At 37.6% G+C, this 26,759-nt stretch overlaps 1 protein-coding gene across 5 annotated transcripts in view; it reads left to right on the forward strand.

The window, feature by feature from the left end:
* The window catches only part of dysf (dysferlin, limb girdle muscular dystrophy 2B (autosomal recessive)), a 108,837-nt gene that overhangs the window by 18,029 nt on the left and 64,049 nt on the right, over positions 1–26,759 (forward strand). For 3 of the 5 annotated variants that reach the window (XM_038286440.1, XM_038286436.1, XM_038286438.1), the window contains exons 2-32: positions 4,878–4,933; positions 5,513–5,604; positions 7,671–7,776; positions 8,070–8,193; positions 8,318–8,574; positions 9,841–9,969; positions 10,064–10,126; positions 10,247–10,297; positions 10,403–10,433; positions 10,519–10,634; positions 12,173–12,299; positions 12,375–12,478; positions 12,587–12,655; positions 12,742–12,785; positions 13,213–13,295; positions 13,867–13,899; positions 14,102–14,217; positions 14,317–14,430; positions 14,507–14,684; positions 15,683–15,807; positions 15,906–16,012; positions 16,919–17,114; positions 17,205–17,351; positions 17,968–18,099; positions 18,328–18,494; positions 20,781–20,895; positions 20,978–21,083; positions 21,175–21,317; positions 21,984–22,157; positions 22,555–22,639; positions 22,748–22,825. In XM_038286440.1, coding sequence (XP_038142368.1) covers positions 4,878–4,933; positions 5,513–5,604; positions 7,671–7,776; positions 8,070–8,193; positions 8,318–8,574; positions 9,841–9,969; positions 10,064–10,126; positions 10,247–10,297; positions 10,403–10,433; positions 10,519–10,634; positions 12,173–12,299; positions 12,375–12,478; positions 12,587–12,655; positions 12,742–12,785; positions 13,213–13,295; positions 13,867–13,899; positions 14,102–14,217; positions 14,317–14,430; positions 14,507–14,684; positions 15,683–15,807; positions 15,906–16,012; positions 16,919–17,114; positions 17,205–17,351; positions 17,968–18,099; positions 18,328–18,494; positions 20,781–20,895; positions 20,978–21,083; positions 21,175–21,317; positions 21,984–22,157; positions 22,555–22,639; positions 22,748–22,825 — 3,468 coding nt within the window. The remainder of the gene's footprint in view (positions 1–4,877; positions 4,934–5,512; positions 5,605–7,670; positions 7,777–8,069; positions 8,194–8,317; positions 8,575–9,840; positions 9,970–10,063; positions 10,127–10,246; positions 10,298–10,402; positions 10,434–10,518; positions 10,635–12,172; positions 12,300–12,374; positions 12,479–12,586; positions 12,656–12,741; positions 12,786–13,212; positions 13,296–13,866; positions 13,900–14,101; positions 14,218–14,316; positions 14,431–14,506; positions 14,685–15,682; positions 15,808–15,905; positions 16,013–16,918; positions 17,115–17,204; positions 17,352–17,967; positions 18,100–18,327; positions 18,495–20,780; positions 20,896–20,977; positions 21,084–21,174; positions 21,318–21,983; positions 22,158–22,554; positions 22,640–22,747; positions 22,826–26,759) is intronic. The other 2 variants (XM_038286437.1, XM_038286439.1) reach the window with 2 other exon arrangements.

The following is a 26,759-nucleotide window of genomic DNA, read 5'->3' on the forward strand; positions in this document are numbered from 1 at the left end:
GTGCCACAAGAAAAGACTAAGCTACTCACTGGCTTCAGATCCCAAGATAACACATGCAGTAATGCACACTGACAGACAGACAAACATGGGCCAGGCATATCTAAACTTAGGTTTCCCATGCGCAGTTCACTCAGTGCCCTGTTCTATTCTAAGAACTTGACAGAAAACGTGCCAAGTTGAACCAGCCGGGAAGTCAGCGCTGCGTTACTTCCTCTCAGATTCAAACTAAGATACCAACCCAAGGGGACATTTAGGTCTTCACACACATAGAAAATAATGTAACCTCTCGACCTGTGTATGGAAGGGTGGAGATGTTTTTTAAGATATCCTCTAAGAACACAGGTCCAGTTACGTAGGCGCTACTCAGTGAATGTGTGTGCGCTTTCTTGGCCGTGTTTTTGTCCAAATTTTGTGTGTTGGTTTGCATCCTGAAAGTGGATGATGGAAGTGTGAAAAACAGGAAAGCAAACACAATTTTAAGGGTTTGCATAACAAGGGGTGGAGGATAGAGTGTGTTTGTTTTTTTACCTCAAGAAAACAGCCAAGTGATTAAAGGTCATTTAGTACAAATAGTTAACTGATTTGCAACAAGGTTTATAATTTTGTCAAAATATTTCAATACAGAACAGAAACTTTAATTCTCTCTTATCCTCCCCGCAATTTTACCTTTTATGTGACACCTAGTTAGTTTCTACATAAATGTCTTTTATATTAACCTTACATACTGGCATTAAAGGAGATGCAGTCATGTTTTGTTTTACCCACTTCCTAACAGAGGCATTAGGCTGTTAAAACCAAACATCTACATACCCAGAATAAAGAGAGATACAACCTTTTGTAGATTTTCACTGAATAGATTCAAGGAATTAAAAGACAGAGGGACAGATGGACAGACTTTATCTGGAGTCATAAAGGTCGTTGGTTCGGTCCGTCATAGTATGGGTGGATCCACCTTCACAAAAGGTGGGTCATAACCAAAAGGACAAGATCCCTAACATATACAGTAGATCAGGAAGTGAGCTACCTCTGCTGGATGGCTAGACTTATTTTTGATGGCTTGAATACACTGTTTGATTTAGGGCCATCATAGAAGAAACATGTCGATCAACAATATGGAAAAATCTTTAGTGATGACTTTGAAATGAGACAAGTTCAAGGAGAGTGGTGTCAGCATCCTGTGACCAAAGATAACCTGCAGTAAAGTCTCAGATATTTGGAATGTCACTGTGACAGCTGCTAGAACCTATTTCTATCAATCAGCTGATAGAAGTTCACTTTTCATCTCATCGTTTTATCGGCATGCAGTCCTTGTATTTGGGTCTTTTTCACTTTTCATCTAATCAGATCTATTGAAAAATTATAGAATATAGTTGATATACTGTAAATGCTAACTGCTAATAGATAAAAAGTAAAATATGAAGCTCCAATTCTGACAGCGACATCCCAATTTGGCCTTTTTTCCGTGTTCACAACCTTTTCCACATTCTCCTCCTTCCCCTGTTCAAAAGATTTGCTCCGTTGCAATTACAGGCTGCAACTACTACTGTTTTATTTTGTCTGTCTTGGGTGGCAGGTCACATTAATGAAGTTGATTATTGTTGCACGCAAAATAAATACTAAGCAATTGTTAAATGTGCTCATATCAAAGTTGATGCTGAATTAAAGTTTATCTGATCAATTTCACATAGTTTGTGATTCAAAAGTTGTATATTCTTGCTAAAATCTCACAGTTTATAAAGGCCATTAGAAGTTTAGAGTTTCTTCATTTAGGGAAACATTTTTAAATAGTGTTGTGTCTCTGTATAAAAATGGGGATACTCAAGTATTTATATTTGCTTTGACAGGGGTAGATTTATGAAATTTGGGGCCCTATGCAAAGACAGGCAGGGGGCCCTCTGAATTGAGGAGACAACACATGAAACAGACCCATTAAACAGATACAGAAATTTTAATAGAACAGACATACATAATTTGTTCTATATTTTGTCCCTCTCTTCTTGTCCCTTTACTTGTTGTTTTCCCATATATGTTTTGTACTCAGCTGTCTTTTTAATGCTGTCTCAAAAGTAATGAAAGCGCTAAGCTCATTTAGCTGATTGCTCCTTCCTGTGTTTCCAAAAAGGCTACGGCAAAAGTAAATAACCCAGTCCTCATTTTCACTGTAAACAAGCCATGATCTGCTTATCTGTTCTTTATTTTTTATTTGTATGAAATAATAGCTGCATGAATCATGACAACAGAAGAGATAGAGGAGACTGGGGGCAGGGTTATCAATCTACTTGCTCTGGAGACCAGAGTTCGGTGCTTTAATAGGTTGTTGCCAAAATCTCCACAAGCAGAAAAAAGTCGCTAGATATGGCGCTAGATGCTTTTTTAAAAATAACAGTGCTAGAAGGGTCTGAAAAGTCGCCAAATATAGCAACAAATGCGCAAAGTTTACAACACTGCTCTTTCCATCGTTTGTTTTCAAATGGTTTGCTGCTGTTTGTGTGGACCAAAAACAAAAGATGTAATTAATGCGCACAAATAAGGAATAGTTGTATGAATCATACATGTAAACAGAGCTTTATGGGACCCCCAGGAACGTGGGACCCTAGCAACTGCCTAGTAATGCCTTATGGTAAACCCCCCCCCGGTTTAGAATGACTCCTTTTGGTTTGCAATTTTCACTTTTTTGGGAGGTCAACTATCGGCAAATGTAGAACTTGCTTAGATTACAACATATCTGCTGGAAAGAGATGGAGAATATCGCTGAAGAGGGGTTATTGCGTTTATTAGTTTGGACTGGTAACCTGCATCATTTCAGCCTAAGAGTTGGAAATTGGAATAATAGCTGGATAGATCATCTATGGACCTGGTACTGTGGGACAATTGGTGGTGTTGTGTCCAGCTGCCTCATGAACAAGACAATGAGCATTGTTTTTATTTCCTACAGATCTAACTTTGTGTCTGGATCTGTTCCTCTTTTTCCTTAAAACTGTTAAAAAATAATGATAAGGTCTTTGTCAGCAACCAGTGATGATTCAAGTCCCCATGTGTGCTTAAAGTTCGTCACGGTGTCCTGAAATGGCCTGTGTATAAATAAGCCGAGCTGTATTTAGGTGTTCAGATTCCCTCTGTGGTTGATAACATATTCTGGTTGTTCATTGTTCCATTTTCTGTCTGACAGGCAGGAAATCAGAGCACAGGACTTCATGTTACAGGAAGTGATAGAGAGATAAAACACACACACACACACATAAAGACATTGTTTATTTGTCATCCGTATTTGAGAAAAAGCAGAACTATGGAAAAATCACCTCAGTCGGACCTTTCCCTGTATGATCGCCTCCGTCACTGGAACCACCAGTCCTAACAAGATAAAGGGTTTTATTTGAATAGGAAACAAGCTTTGAAATTTTGCTATAGTTGGATCTGAATAGTTTTGACATAATCCAGATTTGATACAGTCATTGAGTATCAATAATGCCCTATGCAAGACAGCTCAAAGGGCAGCTCAATAAACATGAAGGAGTCATTCCAGTCTGTGATCAGTAAAGGCGGATCCCTCTCCATAATATGTTTAATAACAGTGATACAGTGCCAGAATATTATTAGATCTGAATCTTTTTATGTATCAGTATGATGGCAGAGTGATGCTGTTGGTTCCCTTTGTTCTGCAAAACAGGAAGGAAACTCCATGACAAACAGGGATAGGATTTCTTTACATCTCTTTCTACATTGCCCCCAAATTTCTTTCTTCCAACCTTGAAGATAAATTATTTAAGCACTTGTTCTTTTTTGTTGACGTTTTTCGAGTGATAATTGATACTGAGGTTGTGCAGAGATTCATATTTCCCGGTCTAAGCAAAAATAAGGTATATTAAGACTTCACTTTAAAAGTTATGGCAAGTTTTTTAAAGGTTTAATTTTTCAAAATCATGCAGTTGCATAATAATTTTACATTTCAACTCAGATTTTTTTGAATGTTTTAAAAATGTCTTTGAAAATGTTCTAGTTTAGATCACTTTTTGCTGTGTTTTACTTAAAATATTTACATGTCAAATAATCAATCCAGACAAATATTTCAAATACTGCGCTTTCTAAAAAAACACAGTATGCCATGCACTACCTTTGGTTGTTGTCTTTTGTTTTAGCTGGCTGTTTTCCTCCTGCTGCTCTGCTCCTCTCTGTTAATTAGGTGAGCAGCTTCACCTGCGGCTGCCCAGTTAGCAACAGATATGTTCCACTCTCAGTCTCCACCAGATTGTCTTTTCTTGTCTATTCCAACTCATTGTCTGTACCGCCTGTTTTCCTTGCGTTCCTGTGCCCACGCTGCCCCACCTGGTTCTCATCCGCTTCTGTTTGTGGTGACCACCGGGACTCCCTCTACCTGCTTCCAGCCTGTTCAGCCTGTTACCAGCCTTTTAGCCATCTCTTGCCCTTCCAGACTACCACCACCCTGTTAGCCTGCATTTCCAGTTCAGTCTATCAACCATAACTTTAAATGAACCTTTTATGCACAACACGGCACCTTGTTGTATTATTGGGTTCGCTTTCAGTTTCTTTATAGCATAATAGTCTTTAATGAATTCTTAGCTACAATGTAATCTTTTTTTTAATGATTTTTTGGCCTATTTCTAGAGAATTTCAACATTATTCCAAAATTAAAGTGACCATCGAAAATATGCAGACAGAAGCAAAGTATGAAACGTCTATGTTAAATTCAAGAAAATCTACAAAAATTTCTAATATTGTACTTTGGTTAAACGCTGAAACAGTTAGTTCTGAGTTTGTGTCCTAAAATCTCTCTACATGCATATGTAAAGGTATTGTTAGCTACGGTCTCTTTCTTGTACTATATGCAATTTATCTAACATTCGCTATATTTGTTTCAGGGTCAAAGAAGAAGACTAAGGTCATTAAAAACAATCCCAACCCAGTCTGGAATGAGGTGAGTTTTATATGTAACTTTGTGATCTTCAACAATTTTGGTTAAAAACATGTATTTACAAAATTATGACAACAAAAAGAAAGGTAATGTTGCTTGTAGGCATGCAAGATTTGCTGTGCCAGGAACTAATTACGTAGATTTCTTTTTTTTCTTTTTCTTTTTTTTTTAAGAACAAATCTGACTTGTGATGCATTTTTTTCCCTTTACATTTGCTCAGGTTTTCATTAATATTTTTACATCCATGTTTTTACATGCAGATTTCGGACTGAATGGAAATGTTTTTTTTTTTTTTATTATAAAAGCTATACCAGAAATTTGTTGAATAAGGAAACACATTTTTAAGCAAAGTCATTTACATTACATTTTTTTGCAAACAGCTACACTCCAGTAACAACATAGCCGACTGTACAAGGGGAATCACACTGTCATGCAAAGATGACTCTATAATCATCTTTATCACATCTAGGAACAGTTCAGAGACAATGTTAAAGTATATATTATATTTTGAGCATTAAATGTATATTTTAACATGCAGTCATAACATTTTCATGCTATTGTTATGTTGTGTCCACTCGTTAGGGTTTTGAATGGGATCTGAAGGGGATTCCTCTGGACTCTGGAGCAGAGATTCACTGTGTAGTCAAAGACCATGAGAAAATGGGAAGAAACAGGTACAAAAAGCCTAATTTTTTCAAATGCTTTTATATAAGTTAAATATGTATGTATTTAATAGTCAACATGGGTGAATTTTTTGACAAATTAAATTCAATTAAAAAATATTTTAGAATCCCAAAGAGTTTCTGTGCACAAGCCTTCATCTGGGGCTGACACCATCCAGTTTCCTCTTCGCTTGACTTCTGAAGACAGACAGGTTGTAGGGGGAGGGAGCAGCACCAGCTCTGAATAAACACATAGAAACAAGAGGGTTCACAGTAGAGGTGAAAGATGAAGCATTTTAGGTTTAACAGAGAAGCTTTGGGTATAAGGAGGGAAGGATGTCCATTTGCTTGTGGGTAGAAGGGAAGGATGCTGAGCATGTTCCTGAACTTAACTTATTGAAAAATGTATTTAATTTATTGTCTCTGTCCCAGATTTCCATCTGTATCATCCACCTTTAAAATGAAGCCTGAGATCTTTTTAATCCCTGACCACATATTCTGATATGGTTCTGTTGTAGCTTGTTTTCCAGCCTCATTCTGTATGCCTCCTCACACCTAGACCTTAAGTTGCTTCTGTATATTTCTCAATATGTCCATGTCCCCCATCCTGAAGGTTCTGTTTTTTTCTTGTTTAGCAGTTCCTTCCAATCACCAGTCATCCAGGGCTTATTTTCAGGGAAGCATTTAACTGTTCTGGTAGGGATGATGTTATCTACAAAGAAGTTTATCTAGTCAGTCACAAATTCAGTCGTTGCATCGATGTCCCCTCCATGTGGCAGACACAGTGCACCCCAGTTGGTACCCTTGATACAACCTTGCAGGGCTTCTTCAGCTTCCTTTGACCATCTCCTTACAGTTCTTGCAGGTTGTCTCTTTTAAAGTGGCTTATACTCTTATTAGAGAAGAACACAATTTGTCTTGTAATTTCTTACTTCAATGATTGATGTAAAAGATGGCTTGATTTTTTTTTGCTCCTCTCTCTTCACATTGCTTCTGCTCTGGGGGGGTGGGTGGGGGGGGGGGGGTGTAAGAGAACAGAAAGAAATCATATACAGTGATGTTATTTGCAAAAAAATTATAATAATTGACTTTCAATACAGCAGTCTAGGCCTATACAGTATGTACATCTATAAGAATTAGGATTTGTTTAGAATTTGTTTGAATGGATCTTGATGGAAGCTTGACCAAATTCCTGAATGGATTTTTTTGTGGTAATCCACATTTTAATAACACGTTTTATTCATTCCAGTGAACCTTCTCTTTGTTTGCTGTAATACAGCACTCTGTGATAATCCGGCCTCTTTAACAATTAAGTTGTGTGGCTTATCCTTCCTTTATATGGTGTAAATGAGTGACATCAGACAACTACCATGTCAGCAACTTCCAATAAAATTGTGTTGACCATGACATAGAATTTAATCTTTAAAAATAATACTCTAATGACCCTAATTTATATTCTACCTGGTTTTTATGTTTCCATCCTCTAAAAGAGGTACCCAGCTTTTTAAAACTACAATAATGATAAGATTGAAATATTTTAAACATAATTATAGCCAATATAACAAAAAAATCACCTCCCACTCTACTAAATATTTAGATACTGCATGTCTTAAACGAAGTCCCTTTATGGCAGCGTACTGAACTATTAGGTCCTGCAGCTGGTCAGTAGAAACTTTATATGTAATGACACTTTTGTTTTTACTTTGCTTTCATTTTGGCCCAAAGTGAGATATATGTAAATGTATGTTTTTAAATTGTATTAATATTCCTATTGTATACTGTAATGTTCATTGTTGTCAGAGGATCCTAAGTCCTGCAGAACCAGATAATATAAACTGAAATATTAATAGTTGAAAAATCCCAATGGTTGTTATCTGAGTTTGCAAGGACTACAGTCTGTGTATTGAATTACTTTTCCATTGACTCACTACTTCCTTGTATCCATCTCTCTATGGCAAACTGTTTATCCATGTCAGGAAACTATGATATTGTGTATTGTCTACTCAGAGGGTATTTCCTTTGTCCTTGAAATGTTAAGAAAAATCAATGAAAATGTTTTCCTTAATTGGTTTCATCAGGTTTCTGGGTGAATGTCGGCTGGGTCTCCGAGATGTTCTCAATTCGCCCAACTTTGCCGCCACCTTCACTGTCTCGCTACTGGACACAAAGAGAAACAATACAGGGGTGAGCCCTTCAAACCCTGCACCTTCAACATGTTGATCTTTCTGTCCCATGAGTGCAAGAGGAGATATAAAGCAATCTAAAGAGCATATCAGGGATTTAGAAGGAAGAAAGATTTTGACGTTTCCCTTATATGATTCCTACATTTTCACTTTGGTTCATAATTCCTTTGCTGCATCACTACAGTTGCTGTATGAAGTGTGTTTTTACTTTTACCTTTAGTGCTATCATTTGCCACTGTTGTAGAGTTGGTTTCACGGTCGGTATTAACCCATTGAATGCTTTGCCTCCACCAGGCCACGCTGACCCTGCAGGTCTCCTACATCCCTCCTGCAGGATCAGCTCCAATTTTCCATCCTCCCCCACAGCCCGAGTCTCTTCCTCACAGCAATCCCAACATAGAGCTGGACACAGTTACAAGTAATATGATCAGTGTTAAAGTTAATCAATAATATTACAGAGATATTTTAGATGACACCAGTTGTTTTTGACCTAATAAAAACTGTCCTTATGTTCTCCATCTGGCAACTTCTGCCTGAAAAAGTGATTTCCCTGGATACTCTGGGTGAGGAGGACACAGAGAGTATGATCATGGTGGAGCCTGCAGAGGACCCAGGAATTGACGACAGCCGCTCTATGGTGATTGTTGGCCCCCAGGGGCCTCCAGGGCAGGAGTCTCCCACTGCCCACACACCCAAACGCTCCCCACCAGCCTATAACACCCATGGAGGACTGAGGAAGAGGAAGAGAGGAGCCAGCAGTCAGCCCAAACAGCTGCCTAACAAACCTCAGGACATACAGGTTGGGTGTAAACAAAACAATAAAAATAACTCACAGCAATACTAACTTCATATGTTTTAAATCTTGTTTTTAAGTCATGTATCTGTAACATTAAAGTAAAATATATTGCAGTGTTAGATGACTTCAAAAGCTTCTTTGTTATAAAAGTCATATCAGATATGAGTTAATATTGAAAAGTCAAGAAAAAAATGGTCCGTTAAAACCTTTTAGAATATAAATGCAAATTTAAGGATAGATACAGTAAAACAAAAACAAAAAAGGAACTGGGTAAACTACAAATGTATGGAACAAAATAAAACATTTTGAAATAAGGCGAAGAGAAATCTAAACAGAAAGTCAAAGAACTTTGAACAAATGTCAGGCTTCATATAATGAATTCCGGGTGTGTAATGCAGATTAACTTTAGCAGAATTGAAAGAAGGATATTACAAAAATATGTTTAATACAGGGCTCTGCCTCATTGATTTACGTTAAGTTTATATAAGGCTTTTTTTTATAAGGCTTTTTCTGATCCAGGAATGTTCTCTATGCCCTAAATCCTATGAATATAATGAAATTGTATCTGATACAATGATATCATGATACAATACTGTATATATATTGTTTATTCTTAATGCACCTTTTTCCTCCTCGTTTTCACCGTCTTTAATTACTATACCAATATGTGACCAGTGAATTTCTCCGCTGTGAGATCAATAAAGCTAATCTAATCTAATTTAACATGCTGAAACCAGCCTACTGCTGTTCCTTTGATCCCTATTTATGAGGTTTCAAACTCAAATCTATGAGGGCCAGTCTCCTAAGATCCCTTCCTTGACCTACTCACTTGAAAAGAGAATGGATAAACTACATCATTATTAGCAGGTGGTCTCTTGTACTGCGCTCATACTTTACACTAGGTGTGTTAAAGCAGGAAGATGTCAACAAGAAGTTACATTGGTCCTCAAGGATTTGAGTTTGAGACCCCTGTTAGAGCATGATTGAACCTTTGTAGGACATAACTGTAAAAAGCTCCTCTAAATTTTACAATAATCTTTGAAAGAAACATAATTTAAACTTGTCCGGCATCAGTCACTGATAAAATATCATTAGTGATTATCATATACCTTAGCTGTAACAGGTTCTTGAGTCAGACAAATGGTTTGACCTGTTTCACAATAAACACTTTTTGTCAACTTATTTTTTTTACTGACCAAATTTTTCAAGTATGTCCAGTTTAAGTCTTTTTTTTTTTTGCTGAGCACTTAAAAAACCCTCTCTTTTCAGATTCGTGTTCGGGTCATTGAAGCACGACAGTTACCAGGAGTCAACATCAAACCTGTTGTGAAGGTCGCTGTAGGCGGACAGTCTAAGAGGACCCGCATCAGAAAGGGAAACAACCCGGTCTTTGATGAAGTAAGCAGCTCTTCCTGCCACTATCCTTCTGTTCTGACGTCATGCGTCTGTTAGTCTCCCTTAAACTGAAATATTTTCCGGTTTCTATCTGCAGACATTTTTCCTAAACTTTTATGAGACCCCCTCAGACTTGTTTGATGAACCCATCTTCATCACTGTAAGTTTAGATTTTGGTTTATGGAAGCATTTAGCAAAATGTTTGCGAGTTAATATGACGAGAAAAATTAATTTTAATTCATAATAAAGATTTTGATTGATTAAATATCTTCCTCTACAGGTGTGTGACTCTCGCTCACTTAGAACTGATGCTGTGGTTGGTGAATTTAAGGTAAAATACACCTTAGACTTTCTATTTATGTTTTTACACAAAGTTCAATAATGACAGCAAATCCAAGGCTTACCTAAATCTAAAATCGATTCTTGCTTTCCACAGCTGGATGTTGGCACTGTGTACAACGAGCACAGTAAGCATGTTTTTTAATAGTCCTCAGGTTGTTATTAATAGAGTATTTTGCAGCTATAACCCACACACTTGTTGCTACCTTTCAGGACATTGCTTCTTAAGAAAATGGTTGCTGCTGTGTGACCCTGACGATCTATCGGCCGGGGTCAGAGGTTACCTGAAAGTCAGCGTCTTTGTCCTGGCATCTGGAGACGAACCACCGGTGAGAATGATATTGAAAATTGGCAGTGACATGGTTTTTTGCAGGAGTCCTAAAAATAAAAACACTGACTACTCTTTAGATTTACTACTTTCACTTTTACAAGAGGAACATTGTCTGCTTATACAGATTGCTACTATGGTAACAAAAACTTTACTTTGCTCTGCAAAATATGGCTCTACATTACTTGGAAATACCTTATATATTAAAATTGAAAATATACTGTATTGTCACATATTTAAAAGCCCTATGAGATTAATAAGATACTGTAATCTGGTATTGTAAAGTAGGTGTTAATAATACTGCACTGGTGCATATATATTTGTAAAAAAGGTACCAGGATGCTGAGTGAAATCCTGTTCAAATCCAACCATCCCTAAATGTCCTCCAGTGGAAGGATAAAAAATTAAAATAAATGTATGAAAACTTAGTGTGTGAAAGGGTCTTGTGATCCAAGATCCTGAAACATCTAAATGCTAAAAACCCAGAACACCTGAATATTTTAAAAGGTTGAAAGTTCTGTCATTCAGGAGAGGCTCTGAGTTGAGCCTCTGCTCCTCCACATCCAGAGGAGTCAGCTGAGGAGGCTCAGATAGGTGGAAGGTGCCCCCTGGACACCTTCCTGTGGAGGTTTTTCAAGCATGTCCCACCGTTAGGAGGCCAAGAGGACAACTTAGGATACAATGGAGGAATCGTGTCTCTTGACTGGTCTGGGGGCCCCTCAGGCTTCCCCCAGCAGAGCTGGAGGAGGTGTCTGGGCAGAGGGAAGTAATAGCTGCTGATATCGCTGCCTCCACGATCCAGTCACGGATGTAGCTAAAGACGATTTTGCATATCGGTATTCAACATTATTGATATTGGCCTAACCCTTTATATTAATGCATCCCTAGAGTATATGAATGAATGATCTGATTAACCTTTGTCTTTGTTGTAATAATAAAATAATAACAGAATTAGTATTAATCCGAATTTAAAACAGGCAAATTCTACACATTGTGTATTTAAACATCTCTTGTTAAAAAGGTCTGTTTTAAAGGACAAGAGGTTCTTTCCCCCCAAATACCAGTCGTCATTTAGATGTTGGTTTTTAGGCTACATGTGAAATTGTTGAAAATTGGGCTGTGTCTGGTTTTTCTGATTTTGTCCCAATTATTAATAATAGATGTTGAAAACTCAGTTTTCAATGTCTTTTATTATTAGTTGGGTCTTTTCAATTATCTGAAAATTATGGATTTTAACCTCTCACTTTTCTACCAAATGTAGACATCATATCGATGTAAATCATGCGTCAAACTTTTGCACATGGATTATATGGTAAAGAATGGTTACTGCTATGCAAGATTAAACACTGGTGTGAGAAAATAAAAAGCATAAATGCATACAAATATTCTATTTGGCGAAATACACTAACTATGAACAAATTCACTGTGGTTTCCTAATTCTTTCAAGGTAAAAACAGCTGTCAGAAAGAAAGCCTTCCCTTGCTGTAATTGTTAATTTTCTTGGTTTTGATCTAATCTGCCGATATGCTGTGTTCCCAGGCTGATAAACGAGAGTGTGTTGAGGAAAAAGAAGACATAGAAGGAAACCTGCTCAGACCAGCAGGCCTTTCTCTGAGAGGAGCCATCTTTACACTGAGGATTTTCAGAGCTGAAGATTTGCCACAAAGTAAGTCTATATGCAGGCTGTTTATTTTTCTCTTTTAAAAACGTAATCTGACGAAGCTCTGACATGTTTGTCTAGTGGACGATGCCTTCATGGATGGAATGAGGCAGATTCTTGGGTTTGATTCCAACAGAAAGAACTTGGTTGATCCAATGGTGGAGATTAACTTTGCTGGAAAAACGGTCACTTTTCTCAACGACTTTTCTATCATCATCTGTGATCCAAACCTTTGATTATGTCATGTGAAGCTCAATACTGCTGATGGAGAGAGCTTTGTTTTTATCTTTCAGGTCTGCACAAAGATTCTAGAGAAAAACGCAAACCCTCAGTGGAACCAAAGCCTAGCAATGCCCATTAGAGTGAGAAGCACAGACACTATTAAACCAAGAAGTGGTTGAGCACAGAATAAATGTTATACATGTTTTTATTTCGGTTTCTTTTACAGTTCCCTTCCATGTGTGAGAAGATGAGGATCCGAATTGTAGACTGGTAAATCCAGACATAAATGACTTTCAGTGACCCACTGCTATCAAAGAATTGTTACCGAAGAAATTTTCAGGATTGTTTTTCCATTTTAAGAAGTAAAATATGAAATCAGATAGAGTAGTATATTATTTAATCTTATTTCCTTTAATAGAGAAAACTATTTCGCAACTCTTTTCTCTTTAAGGTGGTAATTAGCAGTAAATAAACTTCTGTTACTGTAATAAATCACTGGGTCCTACTTCAGTCTCATCTAGATGGTGTGTGCTGCATATGATGAGACATTTTTACACTTTTTTAAATCATTGTTTTAACTAAAAGATAAACACATCTTTATCTTACCATACCCTTTTGTTCAGAAAATTACACACTGATACATTTGGCCTTAGGAGTATGTTTAACAGCTCTGGGTTTTTCTTCCCTCTCATTTCAGGGACAGAGCCAGTCATAATGACGTCATCGGCACCACCCACCTATGTATGTCCAAGATATCGGCCCCAGGAGGAGAAATTGATGGTAAGTTGCTTGACTAAAAGTACCTGAAATTTAGTCTGAACTGGACTAGGCCTTCCCAGCAAAACCTTAACTGGACTAACATTCATGGAGAACCTGGACCATGACAAGTAGTCTAACCAAGTCTCTTTTGATCAAAGTCTCTTCAATCCAAGTCAAATTTCCCTATTTTTCCACAACAAAAGTAAGTAAATCAAATAAGATTGTCAGAAGTTGTCAAGAAAATACCCACATTGTAGGTGCTGGATCCTTTCCACAACCTTTGAATGAAGTGCTTTGTCAACATAACAAAGCATGTTGACATGCATGATGACTGACTCAGTGTGCTAGATTAACACATCACTCTCATCTTTATACTTCCTCTTTTTGACCAACACAGCTACCATTTTGCCTTCGTGTTTTTGGAGATGCTATGTTGATTAAAACAGAAAAAATGAAATTACACCAAAGAGAATAAACAGCAGTTGCTTGTTTGCTTGAGTTTGGGTTTGAGTTGCGTTCAGAAATCTCTTTTTCCACTCTTTCTTTTTGAATCTCTTTGATTCTTAACCATCCTTCCTCTCTACGCATTCAGATGACTTGACCCCTCGGACCGCCCACCCAGGCAGTACGTCTACCATCCTCTCTACACCACTTTAGTTAACCAAATTTCACTTTGTTCTTTTTAATTTATATATTTTTTTTTAACTCATCAACCGTATTATCTCAGATCTGTTTTCCTATAAGTAATTTCTATATGATGAGTTAGTGTCATATCTGTTCACTTGGACCGATTTATAAAGGTTTTGATGTATTCTGTTTAATTGCAGTTGATGACAGCCTTGGTTTCCTGCCGACATTTGGCCCTTGTTTTGTCAATTTCTACGGGAGTCCCAGAGAGTTCACCGCATTTAATGATCCCCATGAAGCTCTAAACCTTGGAAAAGTAAGACTACTACTATTATTCTTTCTGCAGATGGAGGACAATCATCTTTGCCTTGGTCCTCCATCTTGACTTGCTAAAAAAAGTGTATCTTTTTCACAGGGGGAAGGAGTAGCATACAGAGGCAGAGTTTTACTTGAACTGACCACAAAACAGACTGAAAAACCTGAGCACAGGAGTGAAGACATAGCATCAGATGACCTGCTGGTAGTGGAGGTGAGAGACAAGCAGTAAATGTAGAAAATATGTATAAAAATATGAAGCCCCTCACATGTATCTCTCTGTCTTACAGAAGTTTCTCAGAAAGAGAAAGTTCTCTCTCTTTGTGGCGTTTTACTCAGCCACGCTGCTTCAGGATGTGGATGATGCCATCCAGTTTGAGGTCAGCATTGGTAACTATGGCAACAAGTTTGACTACAGCTGCCTCCCTCTGGCCTCAACCACACAGTTCAGCAGGGCTGTGTTTGACGGTGAGTGAGGGGCCCAAGGTTAGGCTGCTACTAATATAATACAGTGATCTTTTTATTTTTCCTTTGAGGTTACCCCCTTTTTTGAGGCATGTCCTTAATATCACACTAGTTGTTTCATCTGAAGATAACCAAAATAGTAAAATATATTTTTGAACAAAGTATTATCTTAGTTTTTGGTAATAATACATGATTTTTCAGGTCAATATATATGATTTAGAGTCCTTCATTGCTCCATGCTGGCTGTCCTTCTCACAGACTCGTCCATGTAACTTATAAGGGTGGGATGTGTTACTTAATGAGTGAAGTTACACTTTAGTGCCACTTTACGGTAGTCTGAGCTCCGTCTGAAGACAAGAGCTAATAAACTAATAAATTGTTTTTTAGGCTGCAAAACAGATATGACACTTTTTGGTTCTCTGATGTCGTTATTTTTTTCTAGAGGGGTAAAAGTGACCTATTCTGCATTATCTCAATCTGCTAAACCAAAGTGGTATCAAAATTCAAAGAAGAGCTAATTCTGCAACAGTGTAGTGTTGCTAGTGGCCTTCACAGGGCCAACCTGTCCAGTGCCCCTTGTGGCTAAAGGTTATTCAAATCCTCCAGGGCCAGTGTCCTCTGTCACCCTTTAAATATGTCCCTTTCCCTCTACATAAAGTGCCTCTGTAGAGACCATAAATAAAAATCAATAACAGACTGAGATCTAAAATAGAGCCTAATGGTGATACACAACTAAGGGTCCATTAATACTTGCTTGTAACAACTATAAAAATCCTATTTTAGAGACAAAACTGGAATCAAGCTAATGGCAAAAAGCAATTTATTTTTCAAAAAGAAATTTACTTTGTGTACATTTTTTCTTTAACTCTAAAAGCTGGATTTATTTCAAGCAGTTGTAGAATATTGTATTTACAAGTTGAAACACTGTAAAAAGATGCTTTAGCCAAGTTTTGCAATATGAAACCAACCTGAATTTGAATACCTTTTTTACTCTGTTTTAGGTTGCCACTACTACTACCTCCCGTGGGGAAATATTAAGCCGGTGGTGGTTCTTTCTTCAGAATGGGAAGACATTCGACCAAGGATTGAAGCTCTCAACATGTTGCTTGCGATCATAGACAGATTGGTGTGTACTGATGGTCTTGTAAATTAGCCTCCTGCAGAGTTGTAGTATTGCACAGATTTAATTATTATGTCTGTTGTGGGATATTTTTGCTTTTCCAGGAAACAAACCTGCAACAAGTGCAGTTTGAAGTGAAGGCAGGAAGTGACATGGAGGATGTAGAGCTGCGTGTTGTAGAGCTTTTAGATCAGCTCATTGCAGACTGCAGGTAAATCATGTGTTTTACTGTCAGTTCCTATATTTTACATTTAAATAAGATCCTTCATTCCAGTGGAATCATTAGAACAAAAAAAAAAATCTACCTTAATTAACTTATGACTTAGCTTTAGGTAAGTAGGTATAAATAAAAATGCTAGCATAATAAATGTATTGTCGAGGATTTGCTAAAAGACCCACCCCCTTTAAACAAACAAGTGTGCAAGAGCACGCACCAGCCCATTTCTCCTCACGCACACCCTGTTTAAAATGTGCATTTCTCATAGGTCATATAAGCTTACTGTGTCCACATACAGTGGGGACTATATAGGGGACTTAATTGCAAACTCAGTTAACTTACTGTTTGGACAGATGATCACTGCTTTTTGCCCTAACTCCTCCTCCACTACGCAGTGCCTGCACCATCTTTGTTATTAGTCGCCACTGTCGGGTAGTGACAGCCTATGGCGACAGCGGGCTGTTGTGAAAGCAAATCCCATAATGCTTTTCGAGGAGAGCTCTCTGCGCAAAGCATTCTGAGATATATCTGCCTCTTCTTAGGCCTTTTTTTTCTTTTAAAACACTTAGTAGACACTTTTTCTCTTATGAAATATGAGCTTCAATGACTTAAACAGTACCTTACAAAAACATATGTATATCTGCATAAATATTTGGGGTTGAATTTCTATAAATTTTATCACTCTATATTGTGCTACTTTTCCTAAATATGTTTCTTTAGCAACTGCTAAAGTGAAGTAAGGTAAAGTGGTAATGAATACTTTAATTTTGCTTTTAATTTGTGTTTTTTTTTTTTTCATTTGAGCATGTTTATGTAACACACAGACTAAAGAGCAATCCATAGATCTATGTTTCATTTCTTCTCTCCTATACGGTAGTTAATGAATCTTTCTCCTCACAGTAAGGAGCTGCCCTCTATCGACCAGTGGCAGTGTGCTACTCCTCTTGACCGCTCACTGAGACACATTCGAAGCCTCCACTTGCAGCAGATCCAAGCCGCAGCTCTGGCACTGAAACACGGACCAGAAACTGAACTGTCCTCAGTGCTGGAGCAGGCGGAGGACTGGGCCAACAGGCTGAGGACCATAGCTGAGGAGGTAAGAGCTGTCTTTTAAGCCACCAAGTAATTAGGAGGCCATTGAACTAATTAAGCTTTACTTAAACGCGCTGTGAATTTTGTCTCCCAGCCTCAGAATAGTCTCCCAGACATTATCATCTGGATGCTGCAGGGCGACCGCAGGGTGGCTTACCACCGCATCCAGGCTCACACTGTCCTCTTCTCCCAGCAATACTGTGGGAAACACTGCGGACAGCTGCAGAGCATCTTTCTGAAGGTGTGTGCATTCCCTCTACCGATCCACCCAAACACACCTGCTGTTCTATGTTAATAATCTACTGTACTGCAGGCATCCCCAAAGTCAGTCCTCGGGGGCCGTTTCTCTGCTTTAGCTCAGCTGATCTGATGACTGCAGTTCAGCAAAAGCCTGTTAATCAACTATCGATGTAAATCAGCTGTGCTGGAGCAGGGGAACCTCTAAAACCTGCAGGATAGCGACCCTCAAGGACAGACTTTGGGGATGCCTGATCTACTGTATTTGAGTAAGGTCAAAACTAATAAGGAGAAGCAAAAAAAAAAAAAATTTTATATTTAATTAATTATAATCAGAAAATCACTGCACATGTTATTTCTTTGTTTTTTAAATTGCAGATTTGACTTACGATACAATTCATGTTTAAGTTTTTAATTGTTGTTTAGGTTTTTAATTGTTTTCTATTTTAGTAAAATACTCACAACTGACCACAGAAAATATAAGAAATATGAACATTTGGCCACATTTGTACTATTTATTGTAGTCAAGGGTCACATTAATTATTCAATAGAAAAAAATGGGTCACACTTTGAACCTCCTGGTTCTTTGTAACGTACCTACTGTGTTTTTCATTGTTCAGAACCCGCAGGGCAGCGGGAGCGAAACCAAACTTCCTGGTCAGCTGAGGGTGAAGGTTTGGTTCGGACTGGCTGCTGATGCCAAACACTTCAACCAGTATGCTGAAGGAAAACTGTCTGTCTTTGCAGAGACGGTAAGAGACATGTCAACATGTAGGACTGCTTCATTAATGTGGGTGTTTGAGATAATAACTTAAAGTCTTGGGCCATTTTGGCTTTATTCAGCCAGACCTTCCTTTCTGTAATGTTTCAAATTTTCTTTGAAATAGCTTTTTTGTGCAATCATGGTATAAAATGCTGAAAGGACAGAAAGCTCTTCGTTTCTCCCTCTGCAGTCGAAACCTCTCTTTGATTATTTGCAGTACGAGAACCAGACTCGGCTGGCTCTGGTAGGAAGCTGGGGAACAACGGGTTTGACCTACCCGAAGTTCAGCGACGTCACTGGGAGGGTGAAGTTGCCCAAAGAGAGCTTTAAGCCCTCGCCTGGATGGACCTGGGCTGGAGACTGGTTCATCAGCCCTGAGAGGACGTGAGTCTTTGCTACTTAGTCATTCACTCATCCTGAGTTTTAAAACAGTCTTTCATTGAGCATAAAACCTGATTACTGGGAAACATCTTGCTTTAGAGGTATAGAGGCTTTTTGGTATATGATAATATTGTATTTTTAAAAATTGGGCAAAAGTAAAACATTCCCCTGCAACGCAAGGCATAATGAACATTTCAAACTCTATTCTATTAAAGCATTACTTAAGCTTGTTGTCATTCTACTGATTGTCAGGAAAACTGAACATCAGGCTTTACGGAAAACAGAAGTTACAATGAACATGACTGCATGAACAGAAACATGCTGGAAGATTGAACGATTAAACTAGCATCCAGCAGCTGTAAACACCAAAACCCCCGAAACGCATTAAGGCTGCATCCTTCCATGGACCCGGTCTACCTGGACTTGGTCCTTCGAAGGCTGTGAAAATAAGGAGGCCGGAAGAGTATAGGTTCAAACAGATCCAGCCTTCTCGCCCCTCACTCAGCGTACGCTCTGTCGCCTAGCAACCGTGACAGTCGACACAGAATGCAGGCAAAGGATGGATGGCGAACTTCTTTCTACTGTTCTTTGTGCTAATTTCATTGAGGAGCTTCAGTAGAAGTACCTTTTGTTGTGAATATAAGATTTATAGTCCCCTCACTACAGAGATCTTAGAATCTGTGCCTAAATGTCAGCTAAACATTACCCGCTACATATCTGACTCAATAACCATTTAAAACCCTTATTTTCATAATTTCAGATGGAACAATTTACATGCTTGGATTATATTGAGGATACAGCTGACCTGATTCTTTGAATTGGAAGAGGCAACGGCACCGTGCTATGATGTAATCGACCAACGAATCTGGCCTTCGGAGGTCACAGCTGCCAGATTCAAAATCCGCCTCAATATGTCTTGGCATACGATCTAACAACAAATAGGGATTTGACAGCTTTTATTCAAGCTGATCCTTAATCCATTTAAAGTCAAATATATGAACCCAACATCACATTAAGAGAAGTCTCCCCTTCCCATAATATAATATCTGTGCCACTGTGCTGTACAGTATACTGTGGTTCATATTGAATGCATCAGGCTTTTGTAAAAAACAGTGCCTGAACCCTAACAGGACAATATTGATTTCCAGTCGATAAACAGCGCACCTTTTGTCCTTACAGTCATCTGCACAACTTTTTTGATCAGTCTTTGTTATTTTGATTGTACTCTAATTAATTCAACATTTTTTTCCACATCTTTCTTGTTTTACTTCTTATTAAAAGCATCAATGTAATTGAACTCATTTCTTTTTATTTTAGCTATTTTTTCATAAAATAAATTAAAAATTCTATCTACATCTGTTTTCTTACCAAATAAACTCCTCACTTTGATTTAGATGATTATTCAGTTTCACAGGGTATATAAAGAATGTGCATCTAGGACCAAGATGCACATAAAAAGTTTGAACAGGTACACTCTAACACAGAATTATTGCTCCTTTAAACAACATTCAATGGCTTCCAAAGTGTTTTATGCTGTAAATAAATCCCTCAAAGGAGTCTAAAACTGATACTTAACACATAAAATTCTCTTGAAATTGTATAAACCCTTTTTTTTTACTTTTGCTTAGGATTTGCATGAGAATTTGGCTTGTGTGGATGCAGTGGTAGCAACATTAGCAGTATGTCAAGGTTCCCTCTAGGGCTGAAGCAATTAATTGTGAATAGTAGAGTATTTAAATAATTGTCAACTAATTTAGTAATCGATTAATCGTTAACTGGAGTATATAGACTGCAGAACATGCTTTTAGCTGAGAGAGTGACCCACTTAGAGCAGTAATTATACCAAAATTGTAAAGAAAATATATAAAAAATGTGCATTTAAGATAAAAAAAAAAAAAAAAAAAACTTTCATAAATAAATATTCACTATCCAGAACTGACCTGGAAGTGGAAGAGTTTTATTTTCACCTGGTTTGATTTTGTAAAAAAAAAAAACGTTTTCTATCCGATTATTAAACAATTATTCAAAAGAAATAATAGACATATTAATCGATTTGGAAATTAATTGTTTGTTGCAGCCCTAGTTCCTTTACTATCATTTTTGTTCTTTTAAACAATAGGTAAAAAGTAACACAAGCAGCAACAATTGCTGACTGACTGCGGTAATTGAGGTTAAACACATGTGGAATAAAACATTCTGCCTTTTTGGGCAACATTTTACTGAGAGCAATTAAAAAATACTTTTAAGAGGATTTGGCAATAATTGGTTTTACCTTTGGTTTTCCCCCAGACTGCTGTTTGATGTGGATGCAGGTCACATGACCTTCACAGAGGAGGTGTTTGAGAACCAGATGAGGTTACCGGGTGGGCAGTGGATCGGCATGCCGGAGGGCTATACTGACGTGGTGAGTTCCTGGATGGTTATTCAATAGCTTTGTTTGCTGTAAGTAAAAACAAACAAACAAACAATCTTTCTTTCTGTGACAGAACGGGGAGAAAACTGTGCCAAAGGACGAGGTGGAGTGTCCTCCTGGGTGGGTTTGGGAGGAGGTGGAGTGGAGCGAAGATCTCAACAGAGCTGTTGATGATCAAGGTGCTTAGAAAATAAAGGATTGCTCATATAAACAAAAAAGGACAGCTCTTACTTCTTTTTTTTTGTTGTTGTTGTTGTGTATTACCTTTAGGCTGGGAGTACGGCATCACCATTCCTCCAGACCGCCGTCCTAAGTCATGGGTTCCTGCAGAGAAGATGTACCACACCAACAGAAGGAGACGATGGATACGGATGAGACGGCGAGACCAGCAGAAGATGGAGGCCCTCAGGAAGGTAGCAAGGTTTTTATATTACCGTGATGCTCTTCCAATGCATATTAGTATATGATCTCAATAAGTTGCCGCCTTTATTAAGCTCATAATATCCTGCACTAATTCTCAACAAATGTATGAAGAGACTTTATAAAAAATAAAAAAAACTCGATTCAATCCATTTATACTGCCAGATTTAAAGTCAACCAAGACTAACAGTCATTGGAAAGTTAACTGAAACTTTTACGTTTCTTTAAAAAAAAAAAAAAAAAAAATTCATATTTTTCCCAGGAGCAGCAAAAAAGTTTTTAACAAAATGTAGTATATTAACTTTTTGCTGATAAAAACATCCCAAAAAGATAAAGTTTTAACAAGTTAGAATTCATTGAACTAAAAAGAATAAAGAACAATCAAACAAACAGTAATCATTGTCAGCCCTAAGCATCATTCCTCAGCCTTGGTGTTTGTCTCTGCGTGGCGGAAGTACCCTCTTTTCAGCACTAGATGGAGCTCCTGCAGCACAAATTAGAAACTTTGACACAACAAGCCTCAAATTTTGGCCTTATTTTTGACTTTACGCTATTTTTGAGTGGTGAAAAATAGTTGAATAAATGTATGTTAATGTCCTCTTTAAGTTAATAAATACAAACTATATGTAATTACTGTTAATTTATATTTATTCCCACAGCAGCGTCCAGATGATACAGACAGAGAAGGCTGGGAATATGCATCTCTGTTCGGCTGGAACTTCCACCTGAAACCCAGGAAGACAGACAGCTTCAGGAGGCGCAGGTGGAGGTGCCGCATGGAGCCGTTGGAGAAGACTGGGCCGGCTGCCATCTTTGCTCTGGAATGTTCCCTGGTGAGGGATGGAGGACAAGAAAACATGTTTATGGATAGGATTTCTACACATGGCATGGGAATTAAATAAAGTATCTGCTGATCTCAGTCTGTCTCTGGAACATTAAGTTCTGTTATTTTTTTAATTCCCGCTCCATTTTATAGCAAAGATGTTAAAGTTCTGTGCAGGACAGCCAGGTTCTTCCATATCAAAGTGCATTTGTTAATGGGATTGACTTCTGGAGTTGGATTATATCTTGATTTTATTAAATCCCTTTCACAGTTGGAAAAAAAAAATAGGGTCTGCACTTTTTGTTTTGCAGTCATACAAACCTATAACAGTGAATATGGAAAATCTACAGAGGAATCATAAACAATTCTGCATTAAAATGTGTTTCTCTGTGGCTCTTCTTCCACAGAGCAGCATAGAGGACAAGCACGATGACAAGTCGGTCACCACCACCTTTGGAGTCAACAGACCAACAATTTCCTGTTTCTTTGACCGTAGGAAAACATTCATACTTTCCCCCACTTTTATTTCATTTTTTTGGATCTCTTTCCCAAATGTTGTGGATTATTTTATTTTTTTTCATGTGAAACTGGTTCTTTTAGGCGGCACCCGCTACCACTTGCGCTGCTACATGTATCAAGCCAGAGACCTGCTGGCCATGGACAAAGACAGCTTTTCAGGTACAGTTCAGTGACCGCCTCAGTAAATCTTAACTGATCACACAAACTATTGCGGCTGTTTTGGCGCCCTCTGGTGGCCAATTTGCAAAGCCGTCTTTGTTTCGGAGTCTAATTGAAAGAATAAAAATCGGTTTCATATTAACAAATGATGAACTGTAGTATAGTATTAAAAAAAGACCCATATACAGTAGTAAGACATTTTAAAATCACACATGTATTATTGTAAATAAAAATGAAACATCTTTAATATTAATGTATACATGTTTTCAGAAATGTTTTCATTAGTTTTGGTTCAAAGAAAATAACATAACTTAATACTGTACATCTGTAGTTGTTTTAATCCATTACCCATTTTTCAAATATTTTTTTTTCTAATGTATTCACCACTGTGTGTACAATGGTCTATTTCAGTAATTCAGTGAGTTTTATACCAGATGTTACAGGATCCAGACCTTCCATCCAGGGCTTCTTTTGTCTCATAACGTCACAGAATGTTTTCCTAATATCATCTAATGTTTCTGTATAAATGTGAATCAGAGTTTTTCTTTGGGTCTTTTCTTCTGGGAAGTCTCCCATGAATGTTCTTTTTGCTTAGTTTCTTATTGTTGAATCACAGATCCTGTTCCCAGCAGACTCCAGTAAGGCCTGCAGTGTTTTAGATGTTGTTCTAGGTTTCCTTTTGACCTCTTGGATGAGTCCTTAATGCTCTCTTGGAGAAACTTGATTAGGCCAGCCTCACTTTAATAATGCTCATTACAATTCCAGATTTTCTCCATTTGTTGCAAATGGCTCTCCTTAAAAATGAATTTACAGCTCAGTTTAAATATCTCTTTTTTATTTGTTCAGTTTTTTCCTTACTTTATTTTAGCAGACGGAAGTGATTTTTTTTTTATCCTGAACTGTATATCCCTTGAAAAAACTTTAGGATCACTGAGATAACATTTTTGAGAGGGATATAAAAAACAAAACTGCCTATAGTTTTACAAATGATGCATTAATTATGTGCTGACTGGCAAATAATGACAGAACTAGATTGGCAACAAGCTAATTGAATGCATTAGATAAAATTAGCTAGTGTATAAAAACCGAAATATATAGAAACATGTTTAACCTTTCAAAGTTTTAATGACTTGACAGAAAGCCAAAACTGTCGTTTTGGTTTATTTTTATTTGAAAAAAAGGGCAGCTTTAACTGCAGCATAACTCTTTCTCTGGTTTCAAACTATTAACAAATTGGCAATTATGAGTTAAGGAATAAGATACGAGTTATTACTCACAAAAGAAAAACCCTAGTGATTCTAGCTGACCTTCTAATAATTAAAAATAAGAAATCTGACAACATTAAACTCATTAAAAGTATACCGCTTGTAAATGAGACGTGAGAGCCAGAAAGAGTTTAATACGGGGAAACGAGCTTTAAAAATGTTGATTTAATTATAGAACAGCTCTGATTGTAATTAGAAAGGGGAGAATGTTAGAGAGAAATATTTTCTTTGATTGAAAGAGGTCATGGAAACTACAGCTACTGTGTGTGTTAATCAGAAGCCCGGCGCAGACTCGCATGTAAAAACGGAGCTTTTATAAACAAAAGCATGACTAGACGGCAGAGGGAGAGATGATGAATGGAAGGCTGCTTTAAAACGGGGTCAGAGACGGGGGACATCAAACAGGTTTCTGGTAACAAACTAATGATAAATCACTATCTTTACTCAAACTCGTTTGCTCTTTCACACACACACGAGCTTAATGGGCAAATAGATCTGATGGAGGGGCTTTACTTGTGTTTTCATCTGGTGTTACAGGAAATTTTGTTTGAGGATGATTAAAGACTCAGTCTGCTATCAAACACTAAGGGTTTTATGGTTTTCCTTTTTATTCATCGTCCCTTTTTCATGTGGTCGCCTTTCATCCTCTGTTGTCTTGTATGTTCTCTTCATCTCCGTCGTCGATCATTTTTTTGGGGTCTTGTTTCTGACTTAAATCTGTCGTTTTTTGGCTTTTTATATCTTTCTATCGTGCTGATGCCAAATATCTAAAGTTCACAATATTAAAAAAAAAGGTGTTTGAAAAGATCTTGCTCTTGGTATAATCACTTTATTATATTTCTATGATGAGCAAGACAAAGGATAAACAAATTTTATGTTTTACATAATGATCGGAGGGATGTAAATATATCCTCACATACCAAGGCGTTAACTCTTGTTTTTATATTTAGTTACATTTTAAGTTTGCATTTTTTTTCTTTATTTTAAATAATTTATTCCCTACTTAGATGTTTAGCCTTCTCTATTTAAAATAAATTTTATATTTATCTATCTTTTATTTTCCCTTCAGTTTATTCCTCCATTTTTTTTTTTACCATCTCTATTCCCGCCGTTCTTCCGTCTGCGTTGTGTTTATGTACCTTTGTTGCTCCATTGGAGCAGCAACTACTGCTGCTTCCCTTTTACACACAAAAAAAAGACCCAAAAAATGTAGATAACCCCTTTGGGCTATTTGCATTTCTGTTTATATGAACTAATGGGCTGTAGGGAAGGGAGGCTAATTGAATGGGTCACCATGGGTGGCGTGTTTGTACTCTGTGTGTGTGTGTATACATGTATGTGTGTCAGCAACGGGGTTAATTGAGGACTGGTGGGAAAACGCATCTTAGCTTCTGTTTACTCTGATGCTAACGGCTCCACAGAGACTCGTTACTCAGCCTAAAACAACAAACGACCCGTGTCCATGTAACTGTACGTGCACGTTCACTGGAAGTAATGTCTGTGTGTGTTTTAATGCTTAGGGGATGATTGTGACTTGGAATAACAAACTACTCAGAGTGGCGTTCCCAGAGCTCTGTCCCAAGGTTGACATTCCCAAGATGCTGATGTCATCGCACCGAATGCCGGGATAGTTTGGACACATGCTTACAAAATTTGTTGGTCTGCTAGTGAGAACCTGTTCTTTAATGCATTCACAATACATTAAGCACAACCTAATTGTTTCAGGTTTGGCATAACAGTGGGATTAATGTACACTGAAAATGTAACAATGCCGTACTTTTCCATGTTCTGCCACTTTGAAACCTTGGAGTTATAATAGACCAACACAATAAAGTGTATATTTGTGAGTTTTAAACAAAAAATATAATATTTCACAAATATAACTCTGAAAGGAATGACATTCAGCTATATTCAGAGCTCTTCTAAATAAATACTTTATACAATCACTGGAAAATATTATGAGTTTTGTTTGTTGTCCTGCTGGATAGTGAATATCTACAGGTTGTCATCCATCATTTGTCCTTAACCAACTTCCAAACAACTTTAACCGGATTCACTGTCCTATAGTAAAAGAAATCCACCTCCACAGCACCATGCTGCCACTACCATGGGTTTGTTTAGTGGGGTGTCCAGTGTTAACATTCATCCACACACAGCAATCTTGCATGCAGGCCTTAAGGTTGATGTTTGTTCTTATCTGACTAAATCACATTCTCTATGTTCTGCTATTGTTCTGGGCTTTAAAAATAATTTTTTAAGTTTGTCTTTACACTCTCAAATTTCCAGAAAGGCCTAATGTGTACAGTGTGCACAGCTGGTAGAGATTCTCTGTCATCCAGGTCATAGTCATTCCAAAAACAGTTCAAAAACAAACCACTGGACTTTGTTTTAAAAGTTTGAAGCCATTTATGTTGAGAGAGAAAAACCATCCTTAAAAAGAGAGGGTGGAAAAAGCTACGACGGAGTGATAGAGAAGATCACGGTGTCGCTATCATCCTAACCTCCATCTACTATATGCAGGGGACCAAAACATCTCGCCTGGTCAGCCAGGACAACGATGACCCTTTTAATATTCTTAATTTTTTATTTTATTTTTTTTCCTACTTGCTTTGATTCTGTTTTATTTTCCTATATTTTAATCATGAAAAGCACTTTGCATTGTCTTTGTA

The sequence above is a fragment of the Cyprinodon tularosa genome, unplaced genomic scaffold (assembly GCF_016077235.1).
Source record: "Cyprinodon tularosa strain WSP-4 unplaced genomic scaffold, ASM1607723v1 ctg225, whole genome shotgun sequence".
Taxonomy (NCBI): Eukaryota; Metazoa; Chordata; class Actinopteri; order Cyprinodontiformes; family Cyprinodontidae; genus Cyprinodon; species Cyprinodon tularosa.